General features: G+C 36.2%; 1 protein-coding gene across 1 annotated transcript in view; it reads left to right on the plus strand.

Annotated features, from left to right (window-relative positions):
- TBC1D5 (TBC1 domain family, member 5) overlaps nucleotides 1–24,925 on the plus strand; it is a gene marked incomplete at its 3' end in the record, with an annotated part of 132,983 nt that overhangs the window by 98,895 nt on the left and 9,163 nt on the right. The window contains exons 12-13 of the mRNA XM_009076223.1: nucleotides 6,766–6,908; nucleotides 13,612–13,718. Of these exons, the coding sequence (XP_009074471.1) occupies nucleotides 6,766–6,908; nucleotides 13,612–13,718 (250 nt within the window). The remainder of the gene's footprint in view (nucleotides 1–6,765; nucleotides 6,909–13,611; nucleotides 13,719–24,925) is intronic.

A 24,925-nucleotide genomic window follows, 5' to 3' on the forward strand; every position in this document is an offset into this window, starting at 1 on the left:
TCTTGTAAACAGATTCACATTCTTAGCTCTGTTTTTGAAGTTTTTAGTGTCACGAAAAGCCAGTTGCTGACCACTCCTGGTTATTTTCTTGTCCTTCATGTGCCTGGAAATGGTTTCCAGGATAAGCTGCTTCATCATCTTTCCAGTGATCCGGGTGAGGCTGGCTGGTCTGTAGTTCCTTGGGTCCTTAACCATTTTGAGGATAGAAGTGACATTTTGTATTTTTTTATTAAGTGCATCTCTGCAAGTGAGTATAGTTGAATTGGTCTGGCTTAAAGCAGCAGTTTGTGCTTTTGCAAAGAAGGGTAAATTACAGCAAGAAAGGGCAGATAGTTATTAGGAATTCATATTTTTGAAAGAAAAACCTTCATTAATAAGGAAATGCGTAGAGTTTTCAAAAACACAAAGATTTTTTCTTAAATGCAAAACTGAGTAATCTTTGCCAGTAATCTTAAGGAAACCAAATGAGAAAGGAAATAATCCACATAAGAACTAGATGCTTGTGTCATTTATTAGCAAAAATCAAATTGAAGATGTTTATTTTAAAGAGATTCACTAGTCTGTGTTTCATAAGTTATTTACTATTAAAAAGTTCAGGATATGTTGAGTAGGAGGAAGTCTCAATAGGGCAAATCAAAATTTTTTTCCCCAGAATAACTATCATTATTTTTTAAGTTTAAATACTTATTTTCTCACAGGAAAACCTATGCTAGAGCTTGAAACACATATAATCTATAATGTAAATGTATAATTTCATTTTTATTTGAATTGTTTTCAGATGCCCTATTTTTTATCTTTGTGTTAAGGCTCCAGTGTCAGCTGTGGAACGGAAAGCCTGTGGATATTGTAATAATTTTTTGAGAGTTTTTTAATCTAACTATGTAAAAGTTAAAAGGGAATGGATGTGACCACAAACCAAACAGAATTTGAAACAGAGAAAAAAAACCCAATAACCTACCCTGTATCCACCCAGCCACTCAGCCATGATTTGTGCATTTGATGCAACGATCCACCAGATCTTCACACAGCCAATACAGGAGAAGGTGGATGAAGTGAACAGCCTGCATGGGAGTTCCAGGACAGGACAATCGCACCGAGGTCACGGTCACATCAAAGCATATATGTCATTCTCTAGCAGAATAGTAGTCCACATAGAAGTCTAAAATTACTTAAACAGATAAGGCAGACACACATAAGAAGAATCTTTTTATATACTTGCTATTATCTCTAAGGAGAAGCTGAGCGATGTGTTAGATGCTGGCACACACTTTTTCCCTCCTTATCACACACTTTTTTACAATCAGCATACACTGCTGGAGACAATGTGGTAGAGATCTATAATATTTAAATGTTTTACAGCCTAAGGAAAATCTGATCATCTTGTCTGCCTTCTCAAATGACAAAGGCCACATAATTTTATCTAATAAATCCAGAATTAACATTTGAATTTATGGTTGAAGTAAACACATCTTCTAGCAAGATGTCTGTTTTCATTCCCTTCACAAGTTAAGTAGATTAAAGCAAAAAATGGAGCATATGCTGTAACAATATCACACTGTACATCATTTATGGGTGGTGTGCATATGAGGGTATGCTGTGTGTAAAATTCTCAGTGTTTAGATCGAACACATTAGAAGTCTCTGTAAATCCCTGAAAGTCTGGTGAGCTTCCCACATAATTTATACCAGTTTTTTGGCTTTATTGGGATTTCACATGCTTCTTTCTGTTCTGACAAAATATTGGATTTTAATAAGGTTTTGTTTATCTTAGAAATGCCACTTTGTTAATTGTTAGACTTAGCTGTTTTGCATTTCTCCTTATCTGTGATCATTAGGAGTTCCTCATGCACCATAAGCAGTACTGCCCTTTCACAAGAGGATTGTGGAACAGTAGCTGAAAGAACAAGTTGTGATTATACTTCAGGCATGTTTCTTCTCTGTCCTGTATCATGGTTTTATGAGTATCTTTGGGACATTCGGTACAAAATCCTGAACTGTATAAAGCCACGGGAGTCTTAATAAAAACAAGATTTATTAATAGAAGAGAGCACTGGAGAAATGGACTGTGTAACAGATCTAAGTGGGAATGTTGCTAAAGCTTGTCTTGATTCACCTCCTTCATGTCATTAAAAGAAACTGAGCTACCTTACACATCCTCTGATTGAACTTGCCTGTCTCCCCTCTGACTGCCTTTGGCAACTGCCAAATCTGGGAGAGTTTCTGGAATCAAATGTTGTCTTTTAAGGGTGTTTTTGCTGTGTATTTACAGCTCTGTTTGTTCTCCGTTCTCATCCATGCAAGTGTTGGCAAGCACTACTGCAGGAGCAGTAGCCCCTGTGTTTGCCCTGCCTGCTACTGGGTACCTCTGCAGGAGGACAGACACAGTGGTACACAGCCTTCTTCACCTGCAGCCCCCTCAATGTCCATAGGTTAGAAACATCGGCCGCTGAAATTGTAGTGCAGGCATCAAGTCTGCCCAGAGTAGTGCTTACTGGCTGGCATTGAACTATTTAAGTCTTCATCTTCTGTACAGTTTTAAGTTCTTTTGAAAGTGTTATACAAATGTCGCAGATCACAGCTCAAGTCTGTCTACCCTTTCTCCTAAATTATTGACCATGACTTTACATAGTAAATTGCACTGGCTACAAATGTTTGCTTGAACATAATTCATGACAGAGTTTAAAGAGACAGAGCTTACATATCATTTTCCAGTCAGTAAACAACTGATGTTAATTTTGGCATTTCTCAGCTTCCGAGTGCTTAGTTTTGATAAGATGGTGTTCTTTTCAATACTTACAGTCCATTTAAATAATTTTCTTATTTAAAAATAAAAAGCATCAAAACTTGCACTGAAAATGAAATGGCATTCTGCAAAATCCTACTGACCCTCTCTTTCTCTGTAAGACTCCTACTAGTGAGTCTTGCAGGCACTGGACACCAGAGGAAGAGCACTCTCCACCATCACATCCACCAAGTGGCACTAGCCTTTGCAGGGTATTGCCATTTCCCATGCAGGAAGGAGGATGTGGCTGGAGTGCAGGATGGGATGGCAGCAGTGTTCTTTGGTTGGTGGCAACAGTTAGGAAGAAACAAAATGTGCTCTGTGGAGCTCTCTTCACTCTAATGTGTTTGTGTCAAACAAAGAATTCCAAATTTGGACTTCGGTTTGTTTTTTTTTATATGCACAGTGAAAAAGAAATACCAAAGACCTTGTTGTTTTGATTCTAGAAATGCTTGGGGGGAAAATAAGTTGAGTTGTAAAAAAAATTGATTTAAGTTAAGCACGAGCAAAATCTTTTTTAGCCTTCTTCTAATTAGTAGTATCAATGGATAAAAAAAATCAAGCTTCGAGCAGATGCTTGGAGTGGAAATTGTACTGAAGATTGGGTTTAACTAATGTATAAATTATTGAAAATGGGCTCGTAATAGTAAAATTTCTAGGCACCTTGTTGGCGAGTTACAAGTCCTAGATCAAGTCATTAAGAAGTAGCTTCGGAGCCATGCTTTCTCTTTTCCTGGTGTTACAGTTTTTCTTATTTCAGATTTCATTGTGTTGTTTTGGCCTCATAAACAGTCCTCAAAGGTTTGTTTTGTCTGTGCAACCAATTCTTGGGATTACTTAATTTCTCTAAAGAATTCTCTGCCTTCCAAGAAGACTGAGAAGATAAGCAACTACATATATGTAACACATAACATAAGTTAAATTTTGATGCTTGGAGAATTGTCCTGTTAATCTCAGTCACAATGGTTGTGATGTTAGTTAAAACTCGTAAAGCTGGATCGTTGCCTTATTTAATGGCTTTACTAGAGCACAGTTTTCTCCTGTTTTCCCTATATTGTAAGGTCATTAAGGAATCATTATCTATCGCTAGTAATTACTGATCTCTTGAGAATATTGGTTTAATTATATAGGAATCATAAGTGAAAGATACAGTTACATATTCTACAACATAGTAATAGTAGTACCTTGGTGTATTATGGCTTTAAAGAATCTGGGCTGGGTTTTTTTGTAGATTTTAATTGCTAAGTGTGCCTGGTAAAATATGAATTATTGTATTACCGCCTGTGATAAAAGATATACTATTGTGAGCCTCACAGTCTGCAGGTGTAACAGATGTAAGCCAAGATTAACAGGACAGAACAATAATTAAAACATAGACAGCCATCTCAAAAGGGAAAAAAAAAAAGAAAAAAGAAGAAAAGGTTTATCATGTCCAAGGCAGTTATTAAGTGTACCTTAAATTCTCGGCAAATATTTTTAAAAGCAATAAAAACATGTTAGTTTGAACAACAGCTTTTCAGTGTGGACACTTTGTTAAAGAATTAAGATCCTTTTTTTTATGAATATAAAAGCTGAGTGAAGTCCTGCCATATGGCAGCATGGTTCATAGGCAATAGGGTCCTCAGTTTATAGATGCTGTGAGCTAAATGCTGCCGAAGAAAATAAGAGAGCAGTTAGTATATATGCATTTACAACAGTGTGAATTGCTTACTCCGTTTAAGACAGGAAGGTTCAAATAATTAACGGTAATATTATGGTTGCAAAAGGAAGTCCAGTTGTTCTTCAGCAGTCAACATCTGTGAAACATGATATCTCTGGGGACTGAGATTTAATTTTCCCAGGAGAAAATATAAAAGCAGGAGAAAAAAAGGAATGACTTCGGCTTGAGCAGAATAAACCTGCATCTACAAACGATTAACACTGCATAATGAAGTAGTAAAGAAGCAAAAGAGATTTCTAATAAAAGACTAATAACAAATCCCATTACACCATGGTGTATTTTTTCCCTTGAAGTGTATTAGACTCTTAGCAAGTCTTCTGAATGAAACTTCAGCAGTTGCAAGCAAAGTCAGCTCAAATGCTTCCAGCTTAGCTGAAATTCGTGCCTAACAGTTTGTGTAACTTGAAAGTTGTGGGTTTACAGGTGGGAGGGGTTGTTAATGCAAGTAATAGGCTTCACGCAGAGTTGGGGTAATGTTTGTGTCACCATAGGATAATAGTCTCCTGTAGGTTAGGCACTGCAGGGTAATGTGCCACTACATAGCAAAATCCCTTAGACAGATCAGACGTGGTATTAACTGCAGTAGCTAAGCCTTGCTTTTGTGCAACAGTTCTTCTGGCTCCTCTCTGTGAGGCCTGAAAATAAGTCCATATAGGAAAGGGGTTTGATTAGAGATGGAAATACGGAGTTTGTGTTTTGTCATAGTGAATATTGTGACTTTTGTGATTACTGTGCCAGCATTAAAGGTTACAAGCCCTTAGTACATAAATGTTTGGTATGAGGATAAGATGACGCTGCCTTTTGAAATCATTTATTTTAACTTTTAAAAGGGAACATGTCTTTTAAGGAAAAGATTCTATGTAGTGATCTCTAAATCTGTACATGGATATTTTTGTGGACTGTACATATGGTTCCAGTGGCAAGGGGAGTAAAAGTTTAGTGAACAAAACCTTGACTCACAAAATAGTCCTTTTGAATTTCTTTTATAAGAGACAGTCTTTTTGTACAGATTGTTACTATCTTCAAAGCTTGTGCTCAACTGGTGTATTGGAATTCATTTGTCTAGAAACGAACTTTCATTTACTGGAATCAGAAGAAAAAAAAATCCCAGATGCCTTAAACCAACAATGAATTCTGGAACAAAAGTGGTTAAACATGAGTTCTTACAAGTGAAACTAATCTTGAAGAAGAAATTTCTAGTTGCCTTTTTAGAAATTTTTGTGAGTTTTAAAGAATGACTTAATTTGCTTAGCAGAAATTTGCAATCAATCTTTTCTTGCCACTGAATAAACAGATTCCACATGCGTAGTAGCTATTTGCATATCCCAGCTAAAAATGTAATTCATTATTTTTAAGTCCATTTCGTAATAACTATTTCAGGATTAATGTTACTAACTATTCTTTAGCTCTTTCAAATGTGACCTTAGATAATCCTACCTAAAAAGGTACAAAGCCAGTGGATCTGTTTGGGAGTAGGGAAGGGAATTGCCTTTCTTGAGGTCACCAAGTCAGTGTAAGAAACAGAACTAGAAATAAGAAATCTAGAGAAACAATTTTATTCTACTGCATCTCAAGCTTCCAGCTTCAAGCAAATATTGCATTTAATATGACGGATTTTCACATTTTGCTAGGTATGAAAACAGCACAGAGATGAACAGGAATTAACAATATAGTCTACATGCAGATTATCATTAAATCTGGTAAATATTTAAATTAGATTTAATGAAAATAGCATCCACAGCATATTTTACATAGAGCTGCAAACATTGTCATCCATAACAGGGAGGAATCCCCTTTACAGTACATGTGACCTGGTCCATTTTAACTGCTGTTTGGCATCTGCCTCTGAACTGGCTTTCACTTGACTGGGCTTTTCAGGACTTCTCAGAAACTACTGGATTCACCCTCCTGTTTTTGATGATCCAGGCTACTCTTGCATAACATTTGTTCCCTTTCATCTTAAATCACTGTCACATTAAATGCTAAAAAATATGGTATATAGGATTTATATGTTTTGTCTTTTGAGGGTCACCAACATAATAATAGTCAGTGAGGCTTCTACAGTCTGTAATGTGTACATTCTTTGATGTAGGTGGAGTAACATTTTCACAAATACAACTAGTTAAGTGGTTGTCACAGATAATTTTTGCCAAATTTTCTGGTAAAACATTTTGGGTTGTAGTTGATCCTGGGATATGTATCCTGACTTTACTATACTTGATAAAACAGAGAAATACCAATAAAAACTTTTCCTTTTTTTTCAGGCGATGGGTAAGGCTCCTGTTTGGACGTGAATTCCCACTTCAGGACCTTCTGGTTGTCTGGGATGCTCTATTTGCTGACAGTATCACCCTGAATTTAGTTGACTACATTTTTGTAGCCATGTTGTTATACATTAGAGATGCCTGTAAGTATCAATTATCTTATAATCTTTTTAAAAGAATGCAAATCTATTTTTTAAAAGAAAAAGAGAACTTAAAAAAAACCCCTAAATTTCATTGTGACTTTTTTTAACATACTGAAAATCGTTCCAAATACTAGGAGAAAAGCCATTTATTATCAGACGTGGCCTGCTGTATTTATGAAACAAATTATATCTTGGAGTTAAACGCAGGTTTGTTTTCTGAGTAGTTCTGGTTTTTTATATGAAGTTGCGGATTTGATGTGCTGTGAGAGATACAGGTATGTATAGAGCTCCACCTTCTGACCAAGCTGATGAATTGAGTAAAGCCTCCCTGTGACACTAGGAAGATATTTATGCTGTTCCCCTGTGAGAAAGGAGAAAATACACAAGACAATGACCTATAATTTTAAAAAATATACCTTGAAGGAAATTCAAGGATGAGTAGCAACTACAGAATATTGTTTATTCTATGCAAGAGTGGCATCTTTAAGAAATTATCGTTTGTTTTATTTTATTTTGGTTTAGTGCACCCGAAATATGTGCACAGGTGAATTCTTACAGTTTAGTGATGACCAATAAATATATGAAGCTGGGACAAACAAGAAATCATTAAAATGTTGTTAGCTTATATAATTTTGAATGGGAGGAGAAAAACAAATAATTATTTGAGGCATTTCTTTCTGTCCCATCATATTCTGCAAAAAATTCTGTATGCAACTGCCGCAACAATGTGCGCAATTTGCAGCAAGATGCATGGCTGTCATTAAGTATATGAATTCTATAGCATGCTGTTCAGAGTTAAGTATATACAATCTGTAAGCTTTAGGTTATAACAAGGTCACAACTTTGACACAATTTTGTATTCTAGGACACAGGAAGTTTTCAACATCTGTGGTTCCTATTTTAGGTCCCAATCTTGAAAATATAACGTGGTACTTTACACGTACATGTCGTTCCACTGCTTGCCTTCATGTGGTTTTTAATTACTTTTTAATAAACATGCAGCACATAGAGCTACCTTTCATTCCTCTCAAAGAAGTGGACATTTAATTCTGTTCAGATGTTTCAAAATTAATGCTGCTGTTTCAGGATGATCTGATTCCAGGTTATTATGATTTGCAATCTATATCTGGCTTGTTTATGTGCAGTAAACTAAGTAATCTTAAAATTTTTGATAGAGCTATGTAGTGAAGAGACATGTAAAAATATTACCTAAAATCATTATTTCATTTTGTGTCATTGTTCGTGAAGAGACATGTAAAAATGTTTCCTAGAATCATTATTTCATTTTGTGTCATTGTTTACCTTTTTTAAAAAAAAACACATTCAAACTCTGCTTGTAAGCACCCTCTCTCTTCTTGGGGAGAGAAGGTTGTTCTCGTTTTGTTTTCTTTTGCTTTGTGGTGTTCATATACAAGTATTGGTATGAGTTAACTAAAATATGAGCTAAAAATGTGTTCCAGGCATTTGTATGAAATCAGTCTCCCTCTTTCCTCTGAACTCCCCAGGCTTAGTAAATAGAGTAGTAAATAGCTTTACATTGGAGTACATTTGCCCAAATGAGAGGCAAAGTCATCTCATCAGGACAGCTAATACTTCATACATTGAATGCGTCTGTAATAACTAACTTCTTGCTCTATAGCTGGACCTAGTTACTCACTGTAAGCATAATAGAATGGTGAAGCAAAATATCCATAAATACTGTGAAGTTGAACATATTTCCAAAGTCAAGCTCAAACTATAGCGATATCCATAGTTCTTGATTTGATAAAAGAAAGCTTTTCTTATATATCTGTAATAGAAGAGTTTGCCATTTTCCTCGTTTTTTGTTGTTGATAATACTTGAGCTTTGAACAGACTTCAGAGTTGTGTTGTAATATTTTTAAAAACATTTTCAAATAAAACAAGTTTCTAAACGCTTCTCTTTATTTGAAAGGAAACATTAGCTCAAAACATCCCATGATTATAATCATCTTTAATTTAAATAAGCCATCAGGAAATTTCTAGTTTAAAAACTTTGAAACAATAGGAACAATAATAGAGCTCCTAAGATATTATGTTATAAAAATGTCAAATATAAGCAATTATAATACAGTACTGAAAGCATCTGAAAGTTTAAAAATTATGCAGATTCTTTTATACCAACACATTTGGTGCTGGGGAAGAAGTTGCTGGTTTGGGAATTGATGGATTTTTTTTTTCTTTGCTCTATTGCAGTGTTCTTAAGGACATGATTTTAAGAAAGTATTATTTCTGCTATATTTTCATTTTTATTTTTAGTTACTGAAACAATGTATTCTTCAAGGAGAAGGGAACATTTAGATTATTGAATTATTGTTCATATATTTTAGAGATTGCAGATACATTATCATGTACACAACCATTCAGTAAACTGCTCTCTTCAGTTTTACACCTGTATCCAAGCAAAGCTTTATCTGTGGAGTGAAAATCCTCACAAGCCAAATGTAGAGTTGTGTATCAGAATATCGATGAGCTTTAATAAATTATTTCTTTGGAAAAATTAATGCAAAACTTCTTTTACTCTGTCAAATCAGAAGCATGGATACTTACTTCTGTTTTACCAGCGTGGATATACATGCAGTTGTTGATGAAAACAGGATGGAGGGGAGGATGTCCTGCAAAAATAGACGTATTTTATATACTTCTCTTCAAGAAGAACAAAAATGAACAAACCTGGAAGGCCCGTCTATATTTTGCATAGTAAACTAATGTCATTATTGCACTAGGAGCTAATTTGGAGTGATAAGTGTTAGAATAAGTGTATTTTTATCATTTTTCCACTTGAAGATGGGTATGGCCATTGTTAGTATATAGTATTTCAAATCTAAAAGTGCTCTGAATATTTTCAGGGAAATAAAGGAGCCACCAGCTCTCTTTGAGGAACTGATTAGTTATTTTTGTTATGATGCAAGATGTTCGTATTATCTATTTTAAACTCAAATTAGGGCCTACTAAAGAGAACATAGCCATGCATAAAGCAGCAGGGGTAAGTAGTCCCACCCTTCCTGAGTTAGGAGGTCATCTGGATACGGGATCAGTGACATCAAACATTCTTAAGAAATTACTTGTGTCAGAAAATTAGGGTTTTGTTGAGGACAGTACAGTGAGTTTTCAGACTTTCCACCACTGTTATTGCTGCTTGTATCCAGGAGTGGTTATTGGATCAACTGAAAAACAAATATTAATCCAAGGACTGTAAGATTGTTTTCTGTATGTAGAGGAGTTTCTCTACTCCTTTCCCTAGAAAATACCCTAGAAATACCAATACCATTCTTCTTTGGAGAAGTAGAACTTGTGGTTCACAATAAAATTTGGATCCAGGTGTAGCTCTCACTAAGCCAATGAGTGAAGGAAAAGCACAGGTACAGAACCGCCAAGCTTTTTACAAGGCAGCTGGACAGTGTAAAATACTTCCCCATTGAACTTCAGCACTGCTGAGACTGGATAAATTTGCATTGCACAGAATCTCCTTCCAGAAACTTCATCCTACAGATGATTCTTGAAAATCCTTTTAACTCTGATATGCATATTCAGAGATACATAGAATCATAGAATTTTAGGGTTTAGAATGGACCTTAGAGATCATCTTGTCACAAGCCCCCTGCCATGGGCAGGGACACCTCCCATCAGACCAGGTTGCACAAGACCTAATCCAGCCTAGGTTGGGGCAGCCACCACTTCCCTGGGCAAACTGTTCCAATGTCTCACCAGCCTTGCAGTAAAAGGTGTTTTTCTAATATCTAACATAAACTTCCCCTCCTTCAGTTTGAACCCCGTACCCTTTGTCCTATCATTGCAGTTCGTAACAAAGAGTCCCTCTCCAGATCCCTTGTAGGCCCTTCAAATATTGAAAAGTTACTATGAGGTCTCGTGCCCATCTTCTCTACTCCAGGCTGAACAGCCCCAACTTCCTCAGCCTATCTTCACAGGGGAGATGCTCCAGTCCTCTTATCAACTTTGTGACCTCCTCTGGACTTGCTCCAACAGTTCCATGTCCTTCTTATGTTGAGGGCACTAGAACTACACGCAGTTTTCCAGATGGGGTCTCGAGAGCAGAGTAGAAGGGGAGAATCACCTCGTTTGACCTGCTCACCACAGAAGATGTGTTTGGTTTGGTTTGCAGATATTTTTAAGGAGCTATTTTAAGTTATTTAATTTAATAATTTTTAAGAAAACTCCCACTCTCTTATATATTATACATTTTGTCCTGAAGAGACAAGAATCATAGAATGGTTTGGATTGGAAGGGACCTTCAAGGATCTAGTCCAACCCCCTGGCATGTGCAGAGACACCTTCCACTAGACCATATTGCTCAAAGCCCCATCCAACCTAGAACACTTCCAGGGACAGTTCATCCACAACTTCTCTGGGCAAGCTGATCCAGTGCTTCACCAGACCCACAGTAAAGAATTTTTTCCTTATGTCCAATCTAAATCTACCATCTTTCAGTTTAAAACCATTGTCCCTTGTCATTTCACAGTGGGGCCTAGTAAAAGAGTATCTCTCTCTGTCTTTCTTATAGGCCTCTTAATTTATTGAAAGGCCACAATAAGGTCTCCCCAGAGCCTTCTCTACTCCAGGCTGAACAACCCCTAATCTCTCAGCATCTGTCTGCACAGGACAGATGCTCCAGCCCTCTGATCACCTTTGTGGCACTTGCTTCAGCAGGTCCCTGTCCTTCTGTTGGGGCCCCCAGAGCTGGATGCAGTACTACAGGAGGGGTCTCAGCAGAGTGAAGCAGAGGGGGAGAATCACCTCCCTTGACCTGCTGGCCATGCTGGTTTTGATGCAGTCCAGGATACTGTTGGCTTTCTGGGCTGTGAGCGCACATTGTCAGGTCATGGGCAACAGATGGATCACTCTGAAAGTAAAGGTACTAAGAAGTGTTTCAGCAAACTCAAGATTCCCAGCAAATAGGGCACTGGCAACAATGTTCTCTTCTGTAAAGATTTCTATCTGAAAGGGACAGCTGAAAAAGTTAGTAGGTCTGCCTCTTTAATGCACTGGATTTTTTTAAACTTTGTTTGGCTGGTAAGGATTTTTTGTCAAGTCTGCAGATTGAAATAAATTAGTTTTTTTAATATTTACTTTTATTTATGAGACAGCAAAGAACTCTTCTAGGAAAAATAAAGAAAGGATATTTTTAATCCATTTTAAAAACATTGCAGAATAGAACAAATACTGATCTGTTCACAAGAGAAACACAGTCTTAGTGTCTATCATTTATAAAAGTATTTAGCATTTAATATCAATTTTCAGTGTTTTTATTTGCTTTGGTAAAAAGGCATCATGATCATAACTGCAGTTCAGTATCTTAAATTTGATTTACGTATGAGAGTGTGATTGGGCATGTACTATGTGGTGCTCGTATTATACTCCTCTGAAAGAACTCTGACGGAGGCCATTGTATTGTGTTCATTATGCCAGCTTTGTGACTTCAAGAAGAAAAAACAGGTACCTGAATATGAACAAGAAAAACAAAGGGTAGGAAAAAGAACAGGCAGAACAGATAAAGAATGAGTAGGATAAGTGAGTGCTTTACAAATGAAAGCAGATGTATGAAATTACAAGCTGTCGGATCAGCAACGGAAATGAAGATGATAAAGTGGTTCCTTACACAGATTATAATTATTCATTTTGCCCAGTCCTGCATCTTTTCCCCATAATCCTCTTGTTGAGTGAGGTAAGGTGCAGGAGGATATGAGGCTTATTCACATGAAAGAAAAAAAGTAAAAGATTTAAATTTCTCTGTCCACAGAACTGTCCTTTACTTTGCCATTTATTGATTCAAAATAATTTTGTATTTTCAGTGTTTATGATTAATTAAAAGTATTTGTTACTGCAGGTAACTTCTCAGAATAGTGAAGTTTGATAGAAATTTATTTACAATTACTATTGTTGAAGGCTGTCTTTATGTTGCAGAGTGGAAGCATCATTAACAGGCATTGCTTTGACAGCTGTGGCAGATGGATTGCCTGGATTTAGATGGTGCAAAAGAAATGAAGTAGTTTACATAGACCTGCCTGAAAAGATGTCTTTAATAATTGCACTCATAATTAGATTGATTTGGGGGAAAAAAAAGCAAAAACCAGAAGATAACAACAGGCAAAGAGCAATAGAGGATAATATATAGATTCAGGTAAAATCAAGCAGAATTAGAACAAAATTATAAACTTATGCTGAAAAATCCCTAAATAAGTAAAAAAAAATCTAAGAAAGTTAATGGTATATTTTTACGTATTTATGAAATTAAAATTTAGTCTTTTCCCTTTTTTCTGAACATTTTGTGAAGTTTCTGATTTATGAGAAAACAAGCAGTTATTGACATCATTTTGCATATGTGTGTATATTTCCCTGGCCTCCACTGACTTGAGAAGGATTTAGGTGCACAGCTACAGAGATCTAAATTTAGGCATCTAAATCTGAAGCTAACATAAATGTCTATGGCATAAAGTCATAGGTTTAGCATTGTTCTTAATTATATTGGACCAAGTGTACTCATGAAGTTTGATGCTGTAATATCTTTTTTTACTCTGAGCACTGCTTGAGTTCTGAGAGACAGTGTGGGAAGACAACTGCATCTGAACTGTAATGAATCTACTGCAAAAGGTCATGTTGTGGAATATCAAAATAAGATCATAATATTTCTTTTTTCTCTTTTTTTTTTTTTTTATTTTCATTGTAGTGATTTCAAGTAATTATCAGACCTGTTTGGGACTTCTGATGCATTATCCACCTATTGGAGATGTTCACTCCCTTATCCTAAGAGCACTTTTTCTCCGAGATCCAAAGGTGAGATGCTTGCTCTGTAAATACAGGGAATAAATCACTGTAATAAAATGTTCTAAATGCTGTGAAGTTACTAATAACCTACATTTGGGGAACTAAATGATAGTTTCATGTTTCTTCTTACTTGACGAAAAGGCTGAAGGAAAGAGTTGGTAACAAGGAGTAGAAACAAGTTCCTTTGCTCTTTACAGGATACTATCCTACTACTTTTCTGAAGTTATCCAGGAGCTCTGGTAACTGGAGATGTTTATGATCTTTAGAATACCTTTGCTTGGTATTCTGCACAGACATCTTTTCTGCCAATATATACTTTTGACGGAAACAGTAATGTTTTATATAACAACCTAGTAAGCTGTATAGAAACCATCATGCAATTTCATCTGAAAGACCTTTTTCATGGGATTTCTGCAGATTAATCACTGCTAATCCTTAAAGCACTACCCCTGCCCAATATATAATAGTTATGTGATGGATTTCAATTAAAAACGAGAGTCTGGTGTTACAATCTGTAAAGATTTACTTGAATAAAATGTATAAATTCATAAATTTTATGTCATATATTACTAGCATACAGTGTCTGATATATTCATCTATTAAAAAAGAGCAAACCTCTTTCTGTTTTAGAATGGCATGTGCATATGTGTGAGTAACACAGTATAGTGGATAAAGTGAGATGAAGCTGTACACAGTAGTATTTGTGTACACAGATCTTTGTGCTGCTGGTTTTGAACTGTCTTTGTACATATCCCATTACTAGGTTGCCAGTGTAAAGTCTGATTTCCCTCATCTTCTTGATGCACATCACCTTTGAAAACAAAAAATTCATCACTTCTGCACTCTGACTGCCTTTGCAAAATTTCATTCAGTACCAATGTTTACACTTCTATGGATTAAGAAAAAAAATCTGTCTTTGTTTTTTTCTATATCAGTTTTTTGCAGAAATCTGCATGCTTATAGCTGCTTTCTTCATTCCTCTTGGGCACAAAGATTTCTTTCATGATGAGAAGTAAAGTGTATCATCTTTTCAGTGCGTAAGAAAGTTTGCAACGTTAGATCTCAGGAATCTTTCTTAAGATTTTGGCAGCAGTCTGTGAAATCAAACTGCCCAGCATTTATTTATGTACTTTCTTAGCAAAATAAGATTGAAATGTCTTTTACAGGAAAGATACAGAGGGAGGAAAATTTTGCTAAGATATCAAACTAAATTCAATATGTAATCTGTCATTTATTGAAGGAATATGTTAAAAGATAAAGTAAGTACTAATTATTCAGCTGCACTCCAAAACACACTAAGCAGTATACAAGATATACTATCAGCTGAAGGGGCAAAAACAAACCACCAACTTCTCGCAAAAGAAGCCTGATCACTATTCCACTCTTTATGCTCTTGTCTACAACAGAATGAAGTTGTCAGGCTCATAAGGCCTTGGTGTTGTGTTAATTAACATTCTCAGGTGTGCCTCAAACACCTTTCAGAAATACACCTTTCACGTAGTTGCTGCCATCTCTTTCAGGTAGTTCTCCCTTTTCTCAGGTGAATGAGTACTTAAAGCTCTTTCATGCAAAAAGTGGTGGTTGATTTGTTAATTTAAATACGATAAGTTGCAGTTGTTCCTCATCTCCAAGTTGTAGTTATCTGCTTGGGAAATTTCTGAAGGTTAGGAAGCTGTGTTTTCCAGAGAATGAAGAGCCCTAAGGGACTTCCAGCCACTTCTCATTTTACATTGGGTCTTTGGGTTGAGTCTACATAAACAGGCCAGGAATTCTTACAGTAAGGAAGTAAAACTGTTCTAGAGAAATGTTCTAAGAGAATCTTTCTCCTGGTCTGAGAAAGAAATGTATTTTCAAGGCTATGACTTGAGTACCTGAGTATCTTTTCCTAGGTATGATTTTAAGTTTCACTTACGTGTCTTTAAGCATATGTTTGTTCAATCAATTTTTTTCCGTAATTCCAAAATGGAACTTTTGTTGTTCTATGAGACCTATGCATAAAAATTTTCCAGGTCTGTCAAAATTTTTCAATGCACAGAATGAAAGGGAACAACAAGGTATTGTGGCTGCTGTAGGACTCTAAGATCAGTGCACGGATTATATAGCAATATAAGTGGGAAAATTATACCTTTTTTTTTTGCTATCTGCATGAAGATAATTCACTTTGCCCTTATTGTCTGCACAGATAAAAGGAGATTGGAAGAAAAGACAAAGAGATTTTAGTCAGTAGTGTTACTTGTAAGTGGTGATTAGCAAATTCAGTGCTTAATGATTTTTCTTCATTCTTTGATGTTTTCCTGTGCATTTCTCCATCACCAGCTTCTGGTTTCTAATAGGAAATTACATTTGGTTCAGTGCAATTTATCTATCCTGAGCCAAGGCTGAGTTGTTCTGTGTGGCATTTCTTCCAGGATTTCACTTGGGTTTTGATATGTGAAGTCAGGGAACTCTTCTATGGGAGACTGTTGCATGGTCCAGTGGCTTATTTCATTATTTGCTGAACATAGCAAGTATGTTAAGTGTTGTTCCAAATATCTGAGAGAGGCTAGCTCTCTGCTCCTTGGAGCTTTAAACCTCCGCTGGACAAGAAAAGCTGTTTAGAAGTCGTGGCTAGGAACAAACAGGAACCCACCTCTTGCAGGTCTGCTAATACATATAGAATTTTGTATTATTTTTGCAGCTTGGTAAATGCCAGATAATCTCACAGAGGAGAAGCTGTGGGGTATTTGGATTAAGAAGGGCTGGTAGCATGTGAATAAAACTGAAAGGTTCTTAAGGAATAATCTTGTCATAAATGGTGAAGTAGTTAAGATGGACTTGATATGGCCTTTCCATCCATAACTTCTGATTATGGAGGTAATCTGGGTTTGCACATCTGTTATTTCTTCTGTTTCCTTGGTCTAACACAGCAAGTATCTCCTTCTTACTTATTTGTCTTGTACTCTATCAGGAGAGCTAAACTTTGGCTTGTTGAACCTGTCGCATTCTGTTTGCTTCTTTTCACTGCAGTCATCACCAGGAGAGGAGCCTAAATGTCAGAAGAAAGCTATACTTAAAAGATGTGGGGCTGGCATTTTTTTCTTGGTGATGGACAAGTACAATTGCCTGACCTTCTGTAGAATGAAACCTTACCAGAAGCCTTAGCATTATCCAGTATTAACAATAATATGAAAAGTAATTAGTGCTTGCCATTAACCTAATGCTTGCAGCAGCTCTCCTTTTCACTTTGTGAGCCCCAGTTGGCAGTTGGGATGAGAGGACATTTTAGATACCACATCCCTGATATTTTTCAGTACCACGCAAGAGAAATACACATTTCTGTAATAGCTGAAAACAAGGTAATGCACCTGTCTCTGAGGGGGGGCCTGAGAGATACTAATTTTACAGGCATAAGTATGGATCAATGCAGAATAATTGAATTTCAGCCTTTTCTGCATTTGGCTAGCTCCACTTCTTAGGAAAATGTGGAGTGAAAAGCTCGCATCAGTGTTGTTGTCTTCGCATAGGGTGATAAAGTTAACCTGCTTAGCAGAGTATTTGTTTCACATTTCTAATCTTTGAACAGATAATTGCCTCAATTATTTATATTAAAGTAACTTCTATGCACTTATAGTCCTTCTGAATATAAAAGTAGAGCTTCTTATGGAAGAATGGGCTATTAAAAGTATGTGTATGTGAAATGAGAAAATAAGGGAAGGTTCTTTTATGTATATCCAAAAGCATTTACTGAAGGTGTGTGTCTGCATATTTAATACACCATGAGTGGCTAATTTTCTTCATTTTTTTCCTTATCAAAACCATTGAGCACTGTTAATTTTCAAAGCAAAGGCTGCAAAATTAAGAAGCAGAGATTTGGAGATAGGGCAGTGGAAAAATATAAAGTGATTAAAAAACATAGTTCTAACTAGAGTTGTTCAAATAAAAAAAAAAATTAAAAAACCCAATTAGAAACAAAAGTCATAGAAAATGTGAACATATTGTGTTCCTTAAATAACCAGATGTTCTTTCCTTCCTGAAGGCAGCAAGGGCTAGGAATAAAAGGTTTAAAACTATTGTTTTAAGTTAACTGTGAATTTTGAAAATCTGTTTTCACCCTTTAGCAAATAAAATTCTAATACAGCAACATAAGCAAAGTAATTTTCATCTTTGGGTGTTCTTATTTGTATGTTGTTCTGTGTTGAAGTGTTAACCTTATCACAATGACTTATTAGAAAAATAAAGCACTACATAGAATATTACAGTTTTGCATTGCATACTAAGAACCTGACAACTATCCTTTGTCTGAAAGCTTACTGTATTTATTCTTAACATTTTTGTAAAATAAGTTGGCTTTCACATACTTTAACACGATGCGTTACCCTGTTTGTTAAGCAAGCTAGTTAGGAGCTTAATTCAGTGGAGGCACCTTTTATCATAAGCCATCAATTAAAAAAAAAAAAAAATGTGCTTGGTTGATGGGAATTAATTTGTTACTTATGCTAATAATATTCTAGTTACTGCTGCTGGTATTTTCTCAACATTGTATTTTAAGCTATTTCCTGGCATTGAAAATGGCTACATAATAATAGTAAATTCTAACTAAATCCATGGCATACATGACATTTCACTGAACTCATATTAGTTCGTCATGACTGAAATTACAGGTACTGCCAGAAAACTTAAGTAATAAAAATGTGGCCATGATCACTCATATAACGATTAGTCGGGGAAATCTGCATTCCAGCTTTTAACACTAATCACAATCTGAGCAATGAGTGACAAGGGGAAAACACATTGCTGAAATTTTGAACCAAACTCTTTGTACATTTATTTTCAGCTGAATTTTCTTCTTAAGTAGCTGCCACCGTCTCAGAGTTTTCTCCAAGCTGGTTTCATGTGCCTGAAAGGCTGTTGAGTTTCACTTTCTTCTTCTTCAGATAAATTCTTTTCTATACACTCATTAACTGAGGTGCTGCTGCAGAGCTGCAACTGTCCTTTGAACACTGCCGTTATGTCAGTATTGTTGTTTTGCCGTTTGTGGCAGGAGAAAAGCAGGTTTGGGGTTGGTTTGTTTGTTTGTTAGCATTGTGTGTGCAATCTGGCATTAATTACCTCTCTTTAATGACCAGATTGCAGCCAATCAGAAGTTGGGATCTGGCACTGTTTGGGCATTAGCAGCTCATTAATTTGTACCTCCACGCGGAAGTACTGCTGGGGTGCAGGTCCGTTTCGTTAGCGGGGTACCAGCAAGGGGGAGGGGGACTCTGAACAAACATTTGCTTTTTGCTTTTCAGTTTTGATCATGAAGTACGTGACTGATATTTCAGGAGCAATAATACGTTAGGGGGCTTAGGTGAATGAAAAGTAAGTGATCAGGAAACTGGGATAATGGATATCCCAGTGAGCTGACAGAAGAAGTAAGGTCACCTGTATTTAAAGGAGAGTTGCCTTGACATAAGATATGACTAATAAAGGAAACGAGATTTTCCAGAAAAGCTAACTACGTGTCTCGTCATCTGGGAGGAAAGGACTTAGGAGAAACAAAAAAAAAAAGGCATTTAGTTTCAGTGATTCACAGAGAAATTTGCCTTAATTTCTGAAAGTTTAAGAGTTTGGATGTTTAATGCAATATAGATGGATTTTTATGGACAAAAATGTGTTCTACTCGACCTCTGGTTTTATAACCACATTCAATTCCTTGTAGTGAGCTCAAGCTTTTTGATGGTCTAACATTCTCATTTGCAAATACAATAAAGTTCAATTTAATCTAAACACCTCACTTTGAATAAATCAATGGTTTTTTCTGTAACTGCATGCTAAACCTTTTTATGTGGGCCTATACAACTAAGAATTACATATATTTTACATACAAAAGCCATGATATTAACTTATTCTTTGTTTTTGTTCACATTCTTAAAATCAGAAACTTGTGCTTTCCAAGGAGATGGTCTCTGCTTTAAGAATTATTGATTAAAATATTCAGTTATTGTGTTTCATTAATAGAATAAGGGTATGACAGGCGGCTAAGAGTTTAATGATAAATTACTTGGAATAACCATGTTGCCATAGTACCACATAAAAATAGTAAGTGTGCCATGAATTAAAAATCCTCTTCATTTTTGTACATTTGTTTCAAAACCTTCATTCTCAGTGCACCTATGCATTTTAAAATATAAAAAGGCTATGTGGTCAGTACTCATAGTACAATAACTTTCTTCTCTCTCTCAAAGTTCATTGCAATCTCCACTGATACCTGAACCATTTAATTGACCCACCATAAAATAGTCATCTTCTACAATATATCCTGTATGTCACAAGCAGTATTTTCAAGAAAAAAATCTTGGAAAGTGGTTGATTAGTCATCTAGTCAAGACTTTTCAAATGAGAAACCTTTCAGAATCCTTCTCATTCTGCAGTACCATATGCAACACAGTAGTCATCACTCAAGGGAGAAAGCTGATCTCTTATACTGCCAATGATGCTGCAGTTCCCAAATGTTTCTCTCTCCTTAGTGTTGCATGCACAGGCTAGTTATGTAGTTAAGAACTCACAAATCCATCTAAGTTAAACAGCCATTACAATTAAAATAATAGGAATATGGTGGAATACAGAAAAAAGCAAAGCTTCCAGTGACACCTCTCACAGTTTATGACAAAGCTGTACCACAGGTAAGATGGTGCAGAAGCAAAGGACTTGTCCCAGTTCTGTGTGGGGCCAAGCAAGATGCTGCTGCAGTCCACTGCTGGCCGTAAGAGCAGAGCCCAGCAAGGTGACTTCATTGTTCTCATTGCCCATCTTGTGTGGCCCAGCAGGAAGGAGAGTCACTAGCCTTGAGGTCAGTGAGGAGTGAGTTGTGTGGCTGGTGATTTCTGGGCAGGTGGAGAGCTGCAGAATCTTTCAGAGGAAATGGTTAAAGGTGAGTTAGGAACCTTTGTTTCTACCTTCCACTAACATTTGACAGCAAGTAGCATATGGATTATTCAATAAATTGTCAAGGCAACTACTTGCTGAACAGACATTCAGCTGATTGCAAACACAAGAAAAAAATAGTATTTGCAATTTTTAATCTTCTCTCATGATTTCCTAATTATGCTTTGTATTGAGGTGTCTTTCCTATTAATCAGAAGGCATGAGATGCAGCAACATCACAGGCCAGAGGGGCAGTAGGGGAAAACTTGGGAGGAGGGAAGGAATGATGCTCCTGTGTTGATCAGCACTCCCACTAATATTCACTGGGAATTCATAAGCTCTGTCATATTAAGAGCAGGTACTTTAGAGAGGCAAGATGGAAGATAAAGTTCTCTTTGGAAGCCAGAACTTTTAAACTGTTCCTTCTGTTTGAGCAAGATGATATCCTCAGTAGCAAAGTAAAAGCAATTCTGATTGTACTTGATGCTACAGCAAGAAGTTGAAGCACTTTAAGCTCTTAATTACTGTAGCTACCAATAAAACTTATTGCTTGTGAATTTCTTGGGGCTGTTTCTTTCAAATGATTGGTTTACTTCTGTTTAAAAAGTCATCTGAAGCTACTGACCCTTTCCTGAAGAGTAATGATGTTATTTATAAAATTACACTAATAAAATATATTTAACAGTGTTAGAGTGAGGTGATTATGGTTCTTCTTATGTGCAATCTGACAATTCAATTAATCACTTCTAGTTTGCAAGGTAGTTTATCAAAAGGAAGCACTTAAAGCACTTTGATTCTACCTAATCAAAAGTTCTCCATATCATAATTTATTTATTTGACTAAAGTTGGCAAAACACAAACTGGGAGTTATATAAAAATAGATTCATAGCTTTTCAATAATGTATGAAAGATTAGCTGCTGAATCATATCCAATCTATTATGATGGAATTTAAGTTCAGTCTCCTCTGCTATAAATGTAGATATGCTGCTTGTGTAGCTACATAATTTATAGTAAATATTAATATATTAATTGTAATCAAGGCTATTTGAGTACATTTGTATTGGGAAGCACTTCTCTGAAAGAACAAAATACTGTCAAGACAGAACTGGGAATGGTACATTTTATCCTTTGCTATAACTTTTTATGGAAAATGAGTTTGAAGATATGTCTTCGTCCTTTGTCTTTTTAAGGAGCAGTAGTGATCAAAATGGCTCTGCAGGATCATCATTATTGGAATCCCAAAAGGAAAGAAGTTGCTTGTCCTGCAGCACCAGGACCTTAGCTTTTCTCTGTGTTTCAGAGGAAAAGATTGGATGTCATATTCAGTGGTGTATGCATGGGGCTCTCTGAATGAGCTTTTTTCACTCCCCTGAGGACCTTTTTCAAGTGGTTTACGTAGCACATTACATGCAGAACATAAATTAATCTGTTTCTTTTCCACATAGCAGAAATAACCAAATAGCACCTTAAAATGTTCTTGTTTTTCACTGATATGTGAGATTTGTGTACAGGCATGTATCTGGAGAAGATATAATGCTCTAAGTGTGGTTATAAGGGTTTTGTAAGTATAAGCTTCGGATAACTGCATTACTCACAAAGCCATCAGTGAGTTATGCAGGTTGTCCAAAACGAGTGCCAATAAAACCATAATGTGGTAGCTTTTCTGTACATAAAGATGTCACATTTTAAATCTCATAATTTGGAGCATTCCAGGGTTTAAAGCGAGGCTTGCTGTGTGTTCCCTTCAAAAGCCTGGAGCCTTCCTCCACAATGTTGTAAAACTCCTGTTCCTAACCGTGCAGGGCTGCAAGATGCCAGAGCATAAATCTGTCATGGGGTAGGGCTGAACACTGTCAGATTTATACCTCACTATTTAGTTAATTTAGTTCTTAAAACCAAGGGTTCAGCTGAAAAATAGGTAACTAAATTAAGAGGCAGATTTAAAAGGTACTTAAGCGATCCTGTTGATGCAAGATGGGGATTTTACGCAGGTTATGAACTTGAACGTTGGCAGGTTGGAGTCTTTTTGTCTAGAATATCAATAAAAGCTGATTTGGTAGGATTTGATCTACCTGTTAAAAAGCAATACGCTGTAATACTATAATTAAAAGGGAAAAAAAGGCTTCCCAAGCGGTTAGGACAAGAAGCCAAAATACACAACTAGAAATTTCTTTCAGTCAAGTCACTGAAGCATTTTTAAATCTCACTTGTCATTTTTTTCAGTCCTTCATCTCTTGTCATAGAATGCCCATGTGAGAGAAAGCATGTGTGTATGAAGTTAAAAACAGACCATAACGCACGGTATTTAAAATATCTTCCTGGTGTCTGAAATTTCTAGTTGCCAGGGGAATGGAGGGTTGTCACGTAACAAAACAGGAGATAATTTATTTCAGCTTGATCAGAGTTCAGGGGTTTCTTCCTTCCTTGACCCAATTAACTGAATTTTCTTTCCTTTTCTGTTCTTTTTGGGAAATTTTGTTGTTTTGGCGGGAAAAAAAAAAATACTTCCCTAATTTTCGTTAGAAACAATTAAATATGATAATTCTTAGACTTCCCTAATTTTCTTTAGAAACAATTAAATATGATAATTCTTCATGCTGTTATTGCATTGTAAATAACAAGTTCCATGATTGAGCCCCTTAGCATCTTCTGAAAAATGTAAACAGGAAGCATTATTCCCAGTTTGAGGATTATGGTGTTCCTTTGCCAACACCAGTATTAGCACACAGATCTCCTGACTCCTGTGATTAAAGGAAATTCTTTATTAGTTCTGTGCAGGGTACTCTTTGTGTTGTGCTGCTTTCTTGCACAGCTTTGATAGATGCAGACTATTGACCTGTGTTTTAGATATTATTTTGCTGTTGGCCTTGAACCACTTTCTAATTTGCAATAACACCTTGTGTCCTCTAATGTCTCACTGGGTTTGTTTCTTTTTTAGTAAGTATTTTAACTCAGTGGTTCATAAGTGGATGAAAGAGCATTCTGTGTTCCAGCAGGTTGCTTGTTCTGCTGAAGATATAACGAGGGAAGAGGAGAATTAGAAGCTGAAAGGGAAGGTTTGTTTGAGGAATGGTGTTTGCTTTGGGTGCTTTGGATTTTGGGATGGGATGGTTGTTTAGTATACAGAATATTGTGATATGTTTCCGTAAATTAAGTCATAACTAATACTGTATAAGTCTGGTCATAGAGTGGAGACAGCTCCTTGAATATCTGGCAAAAGTATAAAAAGAGGAAAGGTGAAACTGTCTCTCTAGGCTATTAGGTAATAATTGATAGTACTATGTACTTGACAGTAATTATTAGTGCTTAATAGAAAAACTGCTGCTGAAATGAACAAACTGTGTTCCTTACCCACATCTCAGCTGCTATATTTCAGCTCTGTTCACAGATTTTTGCCATCTTTGTATAGTCTTCATTGAAGAAAGAACCGCAGGTGATCTAGCAGGAAAAAGTAGACATTTGTTGACTTCCCAGTCCTTACTGAGTTTAGGGGAACCGCAGGTGATGTAGCAGGAAAAAGTAGACATTTGCTGACTTCCCAGTCCTTACTGAGTTTAGGGTCATCTGCTCCTCCAACTTGCTTTAGAAAGAAATGAAAGGAATTTTAATGAAAAAATGTCTTAGGCTATATAAGAATTATGAAAACATCTAATATTGCCCTGTCAACTAAAGAGGGGGGAAAGGAGCAAATTGGATCTTAAAAAATAATTGTTTAAATGAAAAGAACAACACTACATCATTATCCTTCTCTTTTTTTATCTATGTTTGCTTCAGTCTGCTGTTTGATTTAGGCTCTAAGTATTAGTAGTTTAGGGAAAAAAAAAAAAAGATAAATGTTTGGCAGAATTTGTTTAATGTATTGTAAAAAATTAGTTTTAAAAAATTGCTTTTGACACTAGTGAGATGATTATTTTGCTGTCTATTGCTGCCTGTATGTAGAATTCACTGCTGCTGTTTTGTTTGGGTTTTTTTCTCTGTTGCATTGAGGTTATCTAGTTTTGGATACAATCTATTAAGTGGAGCATTTCTCAGTAGCTGAGGTTTTCCCACCTGTCTACCCTAAAACACCTGCAACATATGTTTGTGTAACCCTGCAATGCTTTGTGGTTTGGGCCTTGAGAAATTCCCCCAGAGCTTTTTGCTTATAAACAGCTGAGCAATTCATTTCTCTAATGACGAGTGCTTTTCCCTTGGCGTCAAAGCAATAGCATGTTCACTAAAATAAGTCTAATTTTTCGTCAGACGTATTGAAAATCTTTGTTCATTCTTGTCTCTTATTCTGCACCTTCAGATTTTGTGCAAAATTGGGTTTGATTTTATTTTCCCTGTT

This window comes from Acanthisitta chloris, unplaced genomic scaffold (genome assembly GCF_000695815.1).
Source record: "Acanthisitta chloris isolate BGI_N310 unplaced genomic scaffold, ASM69581v1 scaffold9226, whole genome shotgun sequence".
Taxonomy (NCBI): Eukaryota; Metazoa; Chordata; class Aves; order Passeriformes; family Acanthisittidae; genus Acanthisitta; species Acanthisitta chloris.